Source organism: Phyllostomus hastatus, unplaced genomic scaffold, assembly GCF_019186645.2.
Source record: "Phyllostomus hastatus isolate PE091 unplaced genomic scaffold, TTU_PhHast_1.1 phas_scaffold_46, whole genome shotgun sequence".
NCBI lineage: Eukaryota > Metazoa > Chordata > Mammalia > Chiroptera > Phyllostomidae > Phyllostomus > Phyllostomus hastatus.
In genome coordinates, this window is record NW_025334032.1 from 20,678,996 (window position 1) to 20,694,033 (window position 15,038).

Genomic DNA, 15,038 nt, shown 5'->3' on the forward strand with positions numbered 1-15,038 from the left:
TTTCAACACTGAATAATATGGTACGTACGCCCTTATTAAACTTTGTTCTCAAAATGTTCTTGCTCATTAACACTTCCAGAAGAGCATAAAATTTAAATTGGAATTAAGTTCAAATCATATAAGTCCCTAATATTACAGGAGTCCCAACTTATCCACGATGGGCATATTCCAAGACCCCCAGTGAATACCCGAAACCGTGGATAGTACCAAACCTTATACATACTGTGTTATTTCCTATACATATATACCTTTTCACTTAAATGAAGCCCTTTACAACTTTTCTTTGGCACATGTGAATTGCCAGCATCACTACCTGTTGCATTTTAGGGCCTTTATTAAAATAAGGGCTGCCTGGACAAAAGCACTGGGATATTGCAACAGTTGATCTGATAACTGAGACAGCCACTGAGTGACTGATGGGTGTGCAGTATATACAGGATGGATACCATGGACAAAGGGATGATTCAGGAGATTTCATCATACCACTGAGAAGAGTTTGCAATTTAAAAGTTATGAGCTACTTATTTCTGGAATTTTCCATTTAATATTTTTGGACTGCAATTGGGTAACTGGAACCAAGAAAGTGACTTGGATAAGGTAGGACTATTGCACTTTTAATTTTTTTTTGGTACATATATATGGGAGTTTTTTTTCTGATGATATAACTAGTTACTGCTAGAAAAGCTTATGATCGATATAAATGCCTCACAGTTACCCTCCCCCATTACATGTTTACTGGTTCTAAGAACTTTTCAGTTGATTCTCTTATATGTTCTAGATAGACAAACATAAAACCCACAAATGTTCAGACTTTCCAATAATCTCATCTCATTTCTCTTTATTTCATTTTCTAGAAAAGTAGTTAACAACTCAATCTTATACAGCATCTGCATGCCAGGCAATATTGTTAGTGCTTTACATATACTAGCTCATTTAATATTTAACTTATTTAACACTCAATTAAAATTCTAGAAGGTGAATAATACTATTAGACCATCTGACAGTGGAGGAAATGCAGGCATGCCCAAGTCTACACAGTTACTAAGTGGCAAAGCCAGGATTTTTTAAATGTCTAGAAAAAAGTCAAATAAATTAATACTCATTCTTATATTGTATCTGACTATAAAGAATAATAAAAAATATTAAGACATATCAATATATTGCATTGATAATACATTTGAATTGTTAAAGTACTTCAAAACATAATACTGTAATATATATTCTGAAACTATTTCCTATGTAATGAAAATGTAAGACAATTCTAAATACTATATTTTGCCATGTAAAATGTGCTCCCACGTGAAATGCACACCCATGGTTTTCTGAGCATTATACACAGGATGATTATACCCAGGGTATGTAATCAATTATGCCCATGTATAATGCACATCCTTATTTTTCCCTCAAAAATTATACACGGCAAAATACAGTACCACTTCCCCAAAGCCATTTTTAAAGTTTACTTACTTAGTTATTTATTTATTTAATTTTTAGACAGAGGGGAAGGAAGGAAGAGGCAGAGAAACATCAAAGTATGATTGCCTCTTGCGCCCCCTCTTGGGAACCTGGCCTGTGACCCCGGCACGTACCCTGACTGGGAATTGAACTAGCGACACTTTGGTTCACAGGCCGGCACTCAATCCACTCCACTGAGCCACACCAGCCAGGGCCCAAAACCGTCTTTTAAAAACTGGCCACAATTCTGTCCAAGATGGCAGCATAGCAGGACAATGAACACACTCCCTCCCATAAACACACTGTATTTACAACTACAGAGCAATTTCCTCTCAAGAACTGAGGGCAACGGAACAACTTCTGCACAGCAAATGAGAAAGAGAGACCACACAGAAATGGGTAGGGAAACTCTGACAAGGTACAGTGGAAACCCTACTCCCAGTGCACCACCTGCAGGAGGGAGGGACCGCCTACTCTCCTGCCCAGGGGCATAGTGACACAAGAGTGGTGTACAGGGCACCTAGACTGTAAGAAGAAAAGTTCATTTAACAACCCTAGAGCATTAGTCAAACAGGAGCGGGGCTGCAGACACTCTTCCATTGTGGGAAGTATACGGAGCACCAATTGTTGTGATCCCCTTTAACCTTAAACTCACAGACAAGAACATGATCCAGGTATTCTAGCCAGTCAGCCAAGGCCATCAGACAGCACACCAGGCCCTAGGCTCATACCCACCCCTTGGATTGTCCCTGAGACTCCCCCCCAGACTGTACCCTTTCCAGCCACAGCTCAGGATGCTGGCTAGGCTTTGTCCTAAGAGCTCCCCTTAGCCCTGTGCCCATTCCAATTACAGCCCTGGGCCCTGATGTGGCTTACCTTATGGCAGCCTTCTCTAGCTCCAGCTTCCAGCCCATCTGCCAAGGTGTCCCTGTAGTGGCTTGCCCAGGGACACTCCAGGCTCTAACCTACCTTGTTATATAGCTCCTGGCCTGGTGCCACTTGTACCTAGGACTTCCTGCAAATCCCACCACCTCAGTTCCAGCTGCAAGCCCCACTGCAGCTTGTGCCCAGGACTCCCCTTGGCCTGAACCCACCCCAACCACAGCTCCACCTAGCCTGCCAAGGAAACCCCAGTGTGTGGCTTGCCCTTGGAACTTCCTGCAGCCTGACCCCAGCACTGCCCGTGACTTCATCCTTAGCTGGCTCCAGCTCCAGCCACTGCTGGCCCACCATGGCAGCTGCAGCAGCCTGCCACAGCCAACTCCACGTCTAGCTGGCCTGCCAGAAGGCACCAAGCTCATGAGGTCTAGGAAGGGGAAGCTCTTACACAGGCCACTACCTTGAGAACAGGAGAGGTTACTGTTTTGCCTAATTCACAGAAATAAACTCAGAGATAGCAAAATAAGGTGACACAGAAATATGTTCCAAATGAAAGAACAAGATAAAACCTTAGAGAAAAAATGAAATGAACCAGAGACAAGCAACCAATGAAACAGAGAGTTTGAAACACTGGTTATAAGGATACTCAGTGCACTCGGGAGAAGAACAGACAAAACAATCAGAACTCAATACAATAACTGCAATAAAAATACACTAGAAGGAATCAACAGATTAGCTGATGCAGAAGAACAAGTCAGGGAGGTGAAAAACAAGTTAGTGGAAATCGCTCCACCAGAATAGCAGAAAGAAAAGAGAAATTTTAAAAATGAAGACGGTTTAAAGGACAACATCAAGCATACCAACATTCCAACCACAGGGGCACCACAAAGAAAGGGACAGAAAACCTATTTGAGGATACGAAGGCTGAAAACTTCACGGATCTGGTTAAGTAAACAGACATCCAAGTCCAGGAAGCACAGAGTCCCAAACAAGATGAACCCACAGAGGCCCACACCAAGACATACCCTAATAAAAATGACAAAAGTCCATGATAAAGAGAATCTTAAAAGCAGCAGGAGAAAAGCAGCTAGTTATATACAAGGGCTTCTCTAAGAGACTATGAGCTAATTTTCCAACAGAAACTTTGCAGGCCAAAAGGAAGTGGCACCATGTATTCAACGTGATAGAAGAAAAAAAACCTATAGGCAAGAATACCCCATCAAGCAAAATTATCATTCAGAATTGAAGAGCTGAAAGAGTTCCCCAGACTAGCAAAAGCTAAAGGAACTTGTCACCACCTAACCAGCATTGCAAGACATGTTAAAGGGACAACTATAAGAGAAAGAGGCCAAAACTAAATATAAGAAAGTATAGGAAGGCAAAATTCTCACATAATAAAGGGAAACATTTCATAAATGTAATAAATCAACCAATTATCAAGTTAGCATGAATGTTAAAAAATGAAAATAGTAAGAGCATGTGTAAATACAGTAATAAACCAAGGAACTCACACATGCACAAGATTTGAAATATGATGTCAAAAACATAAGTGTGCGGGTGCGAGTAAAAACTGTAGTGCTTTTGGAATGCATCTGAACTTAAGCAACCATCATCTTAAAACAGACTACTATAAACACAGCTTGTAAGTTTTATATGAATTTTTTGGTAACCACAAACTAAAATCCTATAGTAAATACACAAAATATAAGGAAAAAGGAACCCAAATAAATCACTAAACAAAGTCATTACTGTACAAGAAAAGAGAGCAAGAGAAGAAAGGAACAGAGAACTACAAGAACAATAAAAATAATTAATAAAATGACAATAAGTACATAATTCACAATTACTTTAAATGTAGGTGAACTAACTGCCTGACTCAGAAGACACAGTGTGGCTAAAGAGACTGAAAAGAAGACCTGTGGGTCTTCTGCCAGCAAGAGACTCACTTCAGACAGAAAGACACAGGGACTGAAAGTGAAGGGATGGAAAAAGATGTTTCATGTAAATGGAAATGAACAGAAAGCTGGGGCAGTGACACTTGTACCAGATAAAACAGACTTTAAAACAAAGACTATAACAATAGACAAAGGGCACTGCATAATGATAAAGGGACCAATCCAATAAGAGGATGTAACAATTCTAAACACCTATGCACCCAATGTTGAAGCCCCTAAATCTATAAAGCAATTATTAATGAACACAAAGGGAGAAATCGATAGTACTACCACCACAGCAGCGGACTTTAACATCCCACTTACATCAATGGATAGGTTAAGTAGACAGAAAATCAATAAGGAAACAGTGGCCTTCAATGATACCTTGGACCAAAAAGACTTAGTAAACCGCAGAATACACATTTTTTCAGGTGCACATGGACCATTTTCCCAGATAAACCACATGTTAGGTCACAAAACTAGTCTCAGTAAGTTTTAACAAGACAAATCATATCAAGCATCTTCTTTGAATAAAATGATATAAAACTTGAAATCAATTACAAGAGGAAAAACTGGAAAAGACCTATAAACATATGGAGGCTAAACAACATCTTACTAAATATCCAATGGGTTAATGAACAAAATCAAGGAGAAAATAAAAAAGTATCTTGAAAAAAATGAAAATGGAAACACAATAATCCAAAGTCTCAGGGACACAGCAAAAGTACCTCTAAGAGAAAACTTCTTAACAACACAGGCCTACCTCAAGAAAGAAGAAAAATCTCAAATAAACAATCTAAATGTATGCATGAAAGAACTAGAAAAAGAACACACTAAACCCAAATGAGTGGAAGGAAGGAAATAATAAAGAACAGAGCAGAAATATATGAGACAAAAATAAAAATAATGTACAGAAAAGATTAATGAAACTAAGAGCTGGTTCTTTGAAAAGATAAAACTGATCACCCTTCAGCAGGACTTACCAAGAGAGGGCCCAAATAAATATGATCACACTTGAAAGAGAAGTGACAACCAACACCCCAGGAATACAAAGAATAAGAGAATACTATGAACAATCACATGCTAACAAATTTGACAACATAGAAGAAATGGGTAAATTCATAGAAACACATAATCTTCCAAGACTGAATCAGAAAGAAACATAAAATCCACACAGACCAATTACTAGAAATGAAATTGAATCAGTAATGAAAAAGCTCCCAACAAACAAAAGTCCAGGACCAGACCATCTCACAGATGAATTCTACCAAAGATTCAAAGAATACCTATCCTTCTCAAACTATTCCAAAAAACTGAAAAGGGGTGCCGGGGGTGAGGGCGAGATGCCTAACTCATTCTATGAAGCCAGCACTGCACTGATACCAAAACCAGACAAAGATACAAAAAATAAATAAATAAAAGGAAGAAAGTTACAGGCCATAACCATCTTTAACAAAATGTTAGCAAACCATATTCAGCAATACATCAAAAAGATCATCTAGCACGATCAAGTGGGATTTAATGCAAAGATGCAAGGATGGTTCAATATCTACACACCAATCAAGGTGACATAACACATACAATGAAGTATAAAAATTATATGACCATATTAATAGATGCAGAAAAAATATTTACTATAAATATCCATTTACAATAAAAACTCAATAAAGTGGGTATAGAAGAAATATACCTCAACATAATAAAGGCCATACATGACAAACCCACAGCTAACATACTCAACAGTCAAAAACTGAAAGCTTTTTCTCTAAGATCAGGAATAAGACAAGGATATCCATTCTCACCACTCTTCTTTAACATAATATTGGAGTCCTTGCCACAGCAAGCAGACAAGAAATAAAAGTATATAAACTAGAAAGGAAGAAGTAAAATTGTCACTATTTGCAGATGACATGTATATATATAACCCTATTAGGATTAATAAATGAATTCAGTAAAATTGCAAGGTACAAAATTAATATTCAGAAATCTGTTATGTTTCTAAGCATGAATAACAAACTACCTGAAGGAGAAATTAAGAAAATAATCCTGTTTACAACTGCAATGGAAAATACCTAGAAATAAATTTAACCAAGGTTTCAAAAGACCTGTAATGTGAAAACTACAAGAAACTGATGAAAGAAATTAAAGATACAAATAAGTGGAAGGATAAACAGTGCTCATGAATCAGAAAAATTAGTACTGTTAAAATGTCCATAGTACCCAGAGCAATATACAGATTCAATGCAATTTCTATCAAAATACCAATGGCATTTTTCTCAGAACAGAAACGAATAATCCTAAAATTTATATGGAACCACAAAGACTCTGAATAGCCAAAGAAATCTTGAGAAAAACAGAATTTGGAGGTACCACACACCATGATTTCAAACTACACTTACACAGCTATAGTAATCAAAACAGTGTGCTGACCCTCCCGTCAAGATGGCAGCGTAGGCAGACATGGCCCGCGTCTTCGCCCAACCACAGCAAAAGTACAACGAAGACATAGAACCACCATTGCTCAGAACTGACACAAACCGAATTGAATGAAAGTCTGATGACTATGAAATAAAGAAACCACATCCATCCAGGCTGGTAGGAAGGGTGAAGACACACAATGGGCTGGTCCCAAATCCATGTGTGGCAGATAAATATTCGGGAGGGATTCTGAGAAGTGAGTTGGCCCAGCCCCACACCAGGCCTCCCAGCCCAGGGTTCCAGTGCAAGGAAGATAAGTCCCCACAACTTTTAGCTGCAAAAACCAGCCAGGTTTGGGTCAGTGGAAGAAAATTCTGGAGCCCCAAGCAGCTCCTCTTAAAGAAATCATACAGCCTCACCTACTCAGACTCATTCCCTCTGAGCTCCAGTAACAGGGTTGTGGCTTAAGGGGCACAGTGGCATGCAGGGGGAGGCTGAGGTATGTGGCATCAAGGTGAGTGGAGGCCACTGTCCCTTTTCTGGGCCCTACCCCCACAGAGCCTGCAGACTGGAGCCTTATCTAAGATTCCATCAACCTAGCTAACACTGTTTGACCCACTTTGGGGATCGCCAGAGACTCCACCCCACCCAACTTAGGGGCTCACCTAAGCGGCTTTTCCCTGTGAATGGTCTTGGCTCATGCTTCACAACTTCCTAAATCCTCTTAAATAAGCAGCAGCTGGTCTCAGTGAGCCCCAGGCCTGGAATTAGTAGCCTAGACTCACAGCTTGGCTTCACCTGGGAATCTCCAAGAGCAGCACAAGTAGCAGCCAGCTCAGATTGCTTTATAACTCAGGCATGGGGGCCCCAGGCAAAACACAGGTTGGAGCTGACCTTGGCCTGTACCACCAAGGAAACCCCTGGGGCCAGTATACCCAATGGAGAGCTACAGACCATGCTGGAGCTCCACCACCCTGCCCCTGCATAGCTGATCCTCCACAAAGGGTGGAGGTTGGTGGTCAGTGGTCAGAGCCAGTCCTTGCAGCTGACTGGCCTGGACAAATCCCTCCCACTGATTTGCCAACAGCAACCAAGGCTCAACTATAAGAAGAGGGTGTACTCAACCAACATGAAGGGTGCACCTTGAGTACCCAGCTTGGGTGATGGGGAGGCTGTGCCACTAGACTCTACAGGACACCTACTATATGAGGCCACACTACCAAGACACAGAGTCAAAGCAGCTCTACCTAATACATAGAAACAAACACAGGGAAGTTGAGAAAATGAGGAGACAAAGAAACATGGCCCAAATGAAAGAACAGATCAAAACTCCAGAAAAAGAGCTAAATGAAGTGGAGATAAGCAATCTGTTAGATACAAAGTTCAAAATACTGGTTATAGACCTGGCTGGTGTAGCTTAGTGGATTGAGTGCCAGCCTGCAAACCAGAGGGTTGCCGCTTCGATTCTGAGTCAGGGCATATGCCTGAGTTGTGGGCCAGGTCCCCAGTAGTGGGCACGCGAGGGGCAACTGCGCATTGATGCTTCTCTCCTTGTCTTTTTCCCTCCCTCCCCCTCTGTCTAAAAAGAAATAACAAAATCTTTTTTTAAATACTGGTTATAAGAATGCTCAAGGAACTCAGTGAGGACATCAATAGCATAAAAAAGATACAGTCAGAAATGAAGGATACACTAATTGAAATAAAGAGCAATTCACAGGGAAATAATAATAGAGCAGATAAAGCCAAGAATCAAATCAATGATTTGGAACATAAGGAAGCAAAAACCAACCAATCAGAACAAGAAGAAGAAAAGAGAATAAAAAAAAACGAGGATAGAGGAAACAGCCTGTGGGACAACTTTAAGCAATCCAACATTCACTTTGTAGGGGTGCCAGAAGGAGAAGAGAAAGAGCAAGAAATGATAAATCTATTTGAAAAAATAATGAAAGAAAATTTCCCTAATTTAGTAAAGGAAATAGACATGCAAGTCCAGGAAGCAGAGAGAATCCCAAACAAGATGGATGCAAAGAGGCCCATCCCAAGACATATCATAATTAAAATGCCAAAGGTTAAAGATGAAGAAATGGGAGGGTGGGTATTGGAGAATGGGTGAGAGGTGAGGGGATGAAGAAGTACAAACAGGTACTTACAGAATAGCCATGGGGATGTAAGTACAGTGTAGGAAAGGCAGTAGCCAAAGAACTCATATGCAGGATCCATGGACATGAACAAGGGTGGGGGGATTGACTGAAGAAGTTCAGGGTGCTGGGTGGGGGGGCAAAAGGGACAACTTTAATAGCATAATCAACAAAATATAATTTACAAAAGTATAATAATAACAAAAATTAAAAAAAAAACAAAACCAGACACATAGATCAATGGAACAGAATAGAGTGTCCAGAAATAAACCCATGCTTATATGTCAATGAATCTATGACAAAAAAGGCAAGGATATACAATGGGGAAAAGATAATCTCCTTAATAAATGTTGGGAAACCAAATACACGCAAAAAAATGAAACTAGACCACTTTCTCACGCTATATACAAAAGTAAACTCAAAATGGATGAAGATTTAAATGTAATACCTGAAACCATTAAACTCCCAGAAGAAAACATGCAGTAAACTCTTTGACATTGGTCTCTCAGCAATGTTCTTTGGACATGTCTCCTTGAGCAAAGGCAACAAAACCAAAAATAAACAAATGGGACTACATAAACTAAAAAGGTTTTACACAGTGAAGGAAACTATCCATAAGATGAAAAGGCAACCTAGTGAATGGGAGACGACATTCATAAGTGATATATCAGATAAGAAGTTAATATCCAAAATATGTAAAGAACTCATAACTCAATATCAAAAAATCAAACAGTCCATTTAAAGAATGGTCAAAGAACCTGAATAGATATTTCTCCAAAGACACACCAACAGACATGTGAAAAGATGCTCAACATCACTAGTCATCAGGGAAATGCAAATCAAAACCACAATGAAATATCACCTCACACCTGTCAGAATGGCTATTACAAAAAAAGAGAGAGAAAACACAAAACAAGTGTGGAGAAAAAGAAATCCTTGTGTATTGCTGGTGGGATTGTAAACCAGTGCAGCCACTGTGGAAAACAGTGTGGAGGTTCCTAAAAAAGTTAGAAGTAGAACTACCGCATGCCCCAGCAATTCCACTCCTAGGTATTTGCACAAAGAAAACGGAAACAATAATTTGAAATAATACATGCACGCTTCACTGAAACACTGCTTACAATAACCAAGATATGGAAGCAACCTAGGTGTCTTTGAAAGGTAAATAGATAAAGATGTGATACATATCATGTACAATGGATTATTAGCCATAAAAGGGAATAAAATCTTGCCATTTGCAACATTAATGGACCTAGAGTATTATGTTAAGTGAAATAAGTTAGAGGAAGACAAGTACTGTATGATTTTACCTATTTCTGGAATCTTATAAAAAGTGGCAAACAAAGAAACAAAAGGAAATAAAAACAAACTCACAGAGAGAACAAACTAATGGTTGCCAGAGGGGAGGGGTGGGGGGATGGGCAGAAAAGAGGAAGGGAATGAGGAAGTACAAACTTCCAGTTATAAAATAAGTCACAGGGATGTAAGGCACAGCACAGGGAATGGAGTCAATAATATTGGAATTATTACGTACGGTAACAGATAATTACTAGACTTACTGTGATCACTTTGTAAGGGATATAAATGTTGAATCACTATGTTGTATACCTGAAACTAATATAATATTGTATGTCAACTATAATTTAAAAAACTAGCCACAATTTAGAAACAAAAGAATAAAGTCATATTTAGATTTTACTATCCACTAATTCTGTCTTAGAAAGTCAAGATGCAAATGAAGAGTTCCCAAGTTTTTTGGCTTCAGAATTCCCTTCACAGTGTTAAAAATACTGAGATTCAAAAGAATTTTTGTTTTATATCATTTTATCTATCAATATATAACAAACCCATTATGTTAACACAAACAACACAGTTTACTTAAAATAACTCTATTTTCTAAAACAAAAAATATAGTGAGGAAAAGTGGCCGTGTTTTACACTTCTGTGATTCTAGTATCTGGTTTAATAAAAGAAAGCTGGGGTGTCACATCTGTTTCAACATTGACCTGTTATGGTTTTTAGGTGGAAGTCTATGAAGGAAACAAAGCCAGCCCTCCACAGACAAGCAGCTACAAAAGAGAGCCCTGAAGATTCTCTGAGAAGGTCTCTGTGAACCTGCAGGGGTCCTCTGACCACACTTTGGTCTGTTGATGTAGAGGGGATGGATTGTTCTAAAGTTTCTGAGAAGACTAAAGTTTTTCATTTTTTTCCTGTTAAGGCAAAACCAAAAAAAAGTCCAGAAACATTTCGCTGAGGAACAGTCAAGAATATGTTACCACACTAAGTTAGCTGATAAAGTAAAAACCTAGTGACATTTAATTTCTCTTACTGTTTTAACACTGGAAATCTATGGCTAGGTAACAAACAGGTCATAAAATATTTTATAGTAAATCATAACAAAATATTTTTATCATACTGCTAACCCCTTAAAAAATGTGCAGTTCTGTCTTGTTCTTGCAGGACACCAAGTTCTTCCCCTTCTTCCTTTCTCTTTCACCACCCAACTGCTACTGGTCCCTCCTCCTTCCTTTTGGACTTTTCCACTCCCAGAAGATGTGTTTAGAAGACTGTCCCTTTAAATCAGTTAGCTCTTTACATAAGTCTGTCTCTAGAAATCAGGCACTTCGCATTTGTATTGTGTCCCTTTAAACTGAGTGCCTGAAAAGGACACCAATCTCTTTAAATTCAATGACAGTATCTTTCCTTTAAGAACATGCATTTTGAAATCTGTTCCTTGCAGTTTATGGTCTAATCTCCTTTTTTGTTTTAAAAATGATTTCAGAGTTTGTGTGAACTTAAACTTTTTGGTGATCATTCCAACTCGCCCAAAGGCCCCCCTACTAGTCTTCTGTCTTCCTCTAATGTTCCTCTCAGTCTGCCTTTACTTGCCTCAACATGCCTGGCCGACTAGGGGAAGGACAGGTGTGTGTGTGTGTGGGGGGGGGGGCTGGTGTTGGCTTTCTTCCTTTCACTCACAGTTATGTTTCAGGTGGGGCATTCGAGTAATATTGAAGGTATAGCTTTGACAGAATTGTTCCTGGATGCGAAGTTATTTCATGTTGTGTGGAAAGATTTTGGGGAAGTTTATTACATAGTGTCCTTGGTCTGCAGCTACCCAGAAGTCCTAAAACTACAGTTTTAATTTTAAAAGTTACCAAATTTTTAAAAATCAGATTTTATGACTGGTCTTTTACCTAAATGTTTCTTCTTGGAGCTGTTCTAATTGAGTTTGGAGCTGCAGATGCCTTCTTCCTGCTGGACTGTTAGGGTCTTCTATGGAATCAGATTGATTAAGTCTTTCCATTAATACCTGATTCTCAGCCAATAGGCTACTTTTCTCCTCTTGCAATGCTGCAACCTGTCAGAATATAGGAAGACAAGAGTTATTTCTTCCAGTTACACTGGCACTGGCATAATCACCGGTGAATTACCATTATAAATTAAAGTGTATTTTTTAAAAGTGCAATCAACCTCCACTTAAAACACTTGTGTTACTTTGGAATATTGCACAGGCAGAGTAATCTATAAGAGTAAGCAAAAATTCATTATTTTAGATCTGAAAAGACAATTAAACAAAGATATACAGATAGCAACTAAGCACACAAAAAGATAGTCGTGATTAGTCATTAGGAAATGCAAATTAAAAGTTACACCAATGTCACACCAATATAGTCCGACTACAAGGGCTAAAATTAGAAAGACTCGCTGTACCAGGTGTACAAACGAAAGCCTCATACACTTCTGGTAAGAATATACAGTGTTTTAAGTGCTTTGGGAAACAGTTTTGCATTTTCCTAAAAAAATTAATGCAATTATCACATGACCCAGCCATTCTACTCGTAGGTATTTACTTAAGAGAAATAAAACTGTATGTCTATACAAAGACTTACAAAAATGTTTACAGCAGCTTCAAGTGTAATAAAGAAAAACTAGAAACACAAATGTTCATCAAGTAAATGGATAAACTGCAGAATATCCAAACAACAGTATTTCACAATTAAAAAAGAGTTAACTATTGATACTGACAACGTAAATGAATCTCAAAATAACAAAAGAAGTCAGACAAAAAATAACAGTATACACTGTATGATTCCTTTTATATATCATTCTAGGAGATACAGGCTAATTTATAGTAGTCAAAAGCAGAGCTGGGGACTGGAGGGGGGTGATGGGTTCCTTATACTGATTGTGGTGATTTCACATGTTCATACATATGTCAATATGCATCAAAATTGTGCATTTTAAATCTGAGTAGTTTATTGTATGTCAATTATATCTCAATACAGCTGTAAAACAAAAATTACCTGCGATTTCTCCCTCTCCAGCCCACATTTCCTTCTGAACTTGTTCTAGTTGGACTTTGGGCCCTACCATTCCACCAAAACTGCTCATCAGGATCACTGCTGACTTCCAGGTCACTACCGTCCTTCAGGGACATTGGACGCAACTGATCAACTCTGTCCTCTTTGAAGTATTTTCTTCACTTGGCTTCCAGGATACCTTACTCTCCTGGTTTCTGTACCAGTTCACTAGTCTTACCTTCCCTTTCTCCTTAAGTCCGTTCCTAGTTTCCCTGCCAGGAGAGCACCCCACAGCTTTTCTAAACACAGTGACAGCTTCCAGTTTCATGGCTGTAAATGCCATCTACTCACTGACCGCGCACATTTCTATTTCTGGCCTGGAACCCTGAACTGGAGATCATTTCTACTTGGATGTCTAACAGGCGTCTCAAATTTAAATGGTCTAAGCTGAACTCTTAATTACTCCAACCCCCAACCCCAGTCCTTCCACAGTCCTTCCCATCTCAGTAAATGGTAACTCTGTCCTTCCAGTTGCTCAATCGTAAGCCTTAACATCTTTCTATCACACCATGTCCAATCTGTCAGCGAATATCATTGGCTCTACACTCAGACATATTTTGACCACTTCTCACCAGCCCTAAATTCTGATGACCTAATAAGCCAACATAATTTTTTGCCTGGATTACTGTTGTGACCACTTAATTAGTCTTCTTGATTTGGCCCTCCCTTCCCTATAGTCTGTTCTCCACGGAGCAAAACAAATGCACTCCATTAAAGCAAACTCAGATCACAGGACGGCTTTGTTCAAAATCCTCCAATGGCTTCTCATTTACTCAAAGTCTTTACAAAAGCTTACAAGGCCTCTCCAGACTGACTTCCTCCTTCCATGCTCCCTTCCACTTCTACCATCCTTGACTTTCTGCTGTTTTCTGAATACACCAGTCACACTCCCACCCCAGGGCCTGTGCTCAGCAGGTAACACTCTTCCTGGGAAGCTTGCTCCTACAACCTCTGGGATTTTACTAACATGCCACCTTCTCTGGGGCACCTGTATTGACTAAATTCAAAACTACTAATTCTTCCTACTCTGGATTTCCTGTTCTACCTCATCTGCTTTTTTTTCCCCTCTAGAATATTTATCACCATTTAAGACTATATTCTTATTTTGTTTATTGGCTGTCTTCCTCACTAGAATTGTTAACACCCTGGGGGCAAGAATATTTGACCAATTTGTCTATCTCCTGACCCTCAATCTTCATTATATCTACAGCAACAAGAATAGTGGATGGTACACAGTAGGTACTCAGTGAATGTCTATTGAAGAAATGAATTAATCTGAAACACCAGCTCTATAATTTATCAGATTTCCATAAATGCATGAGTGTCTTCTAAGAATAGAGTCATGGTTCTATTCTATGCCACTGGTCTATTTCATTCATTTCTGCTCTTTCATTCTTCTCTTTCAAATAAATATTTAAGGCATAAAAACTTAAATTTTAAAAACTCATTTCTTTGCTACTGATTTCTGACTTTAATTGCATCTTGGTCACAGAGCATGATCTAAAGACACAGATTATTTGAAATTTTATTAAGAAGTGTTTTATAACTTGTGGTCTATTTATAAGAAGGCTAGTGTACAATGTAAAACTTTAATACTAGACTTATCAGACTAGCAAGTGTTGCTAAAATATTTTAATTCAATATATTTGACAGAAATCCTTTTCACAAACACAGAAAAAGGAGATTAGTTAAAAATAATGCATAAACATGATTTAAGAAAACAAATCAAACAAGGCAAAGGGGCTTATAGTGAAAAGCTAGTTCCCTGTTGAGATTTCCCTTCACTGGTCACTTCTGCAATTTTAAACAACTACTCACTGACTCATTTCACTGAACTGCCCACCATTCATCAA

At 38.8% G+C, this 15,038-nt stretch overlaps 1 protein-coding gene across 2 annotated transcripts in view; it reads right to left on the reverse strand.

The window, feature by feature from the left end:
* Nucleotides 1-15,038, reverse strand: part of HOOK3 (hook microtubule tethering protein 3) — an 87,126-nt gene that overhangs the window by 40,161 nt on the left and 31,927 nt on the right. For both annotated transcript variants that reach the window (XM_045821901.1, XM_045821900.1), the window contains exon 9: nt 12,019-12,182. In XM_045821901.1, coding sequence (XP_045677857.1) covers nt 12,019-12,182 — 164 coding nt within the window. The remainder of the gene's footprint in view (nt 1-12,018; nt 12,183-15,038) is intronic.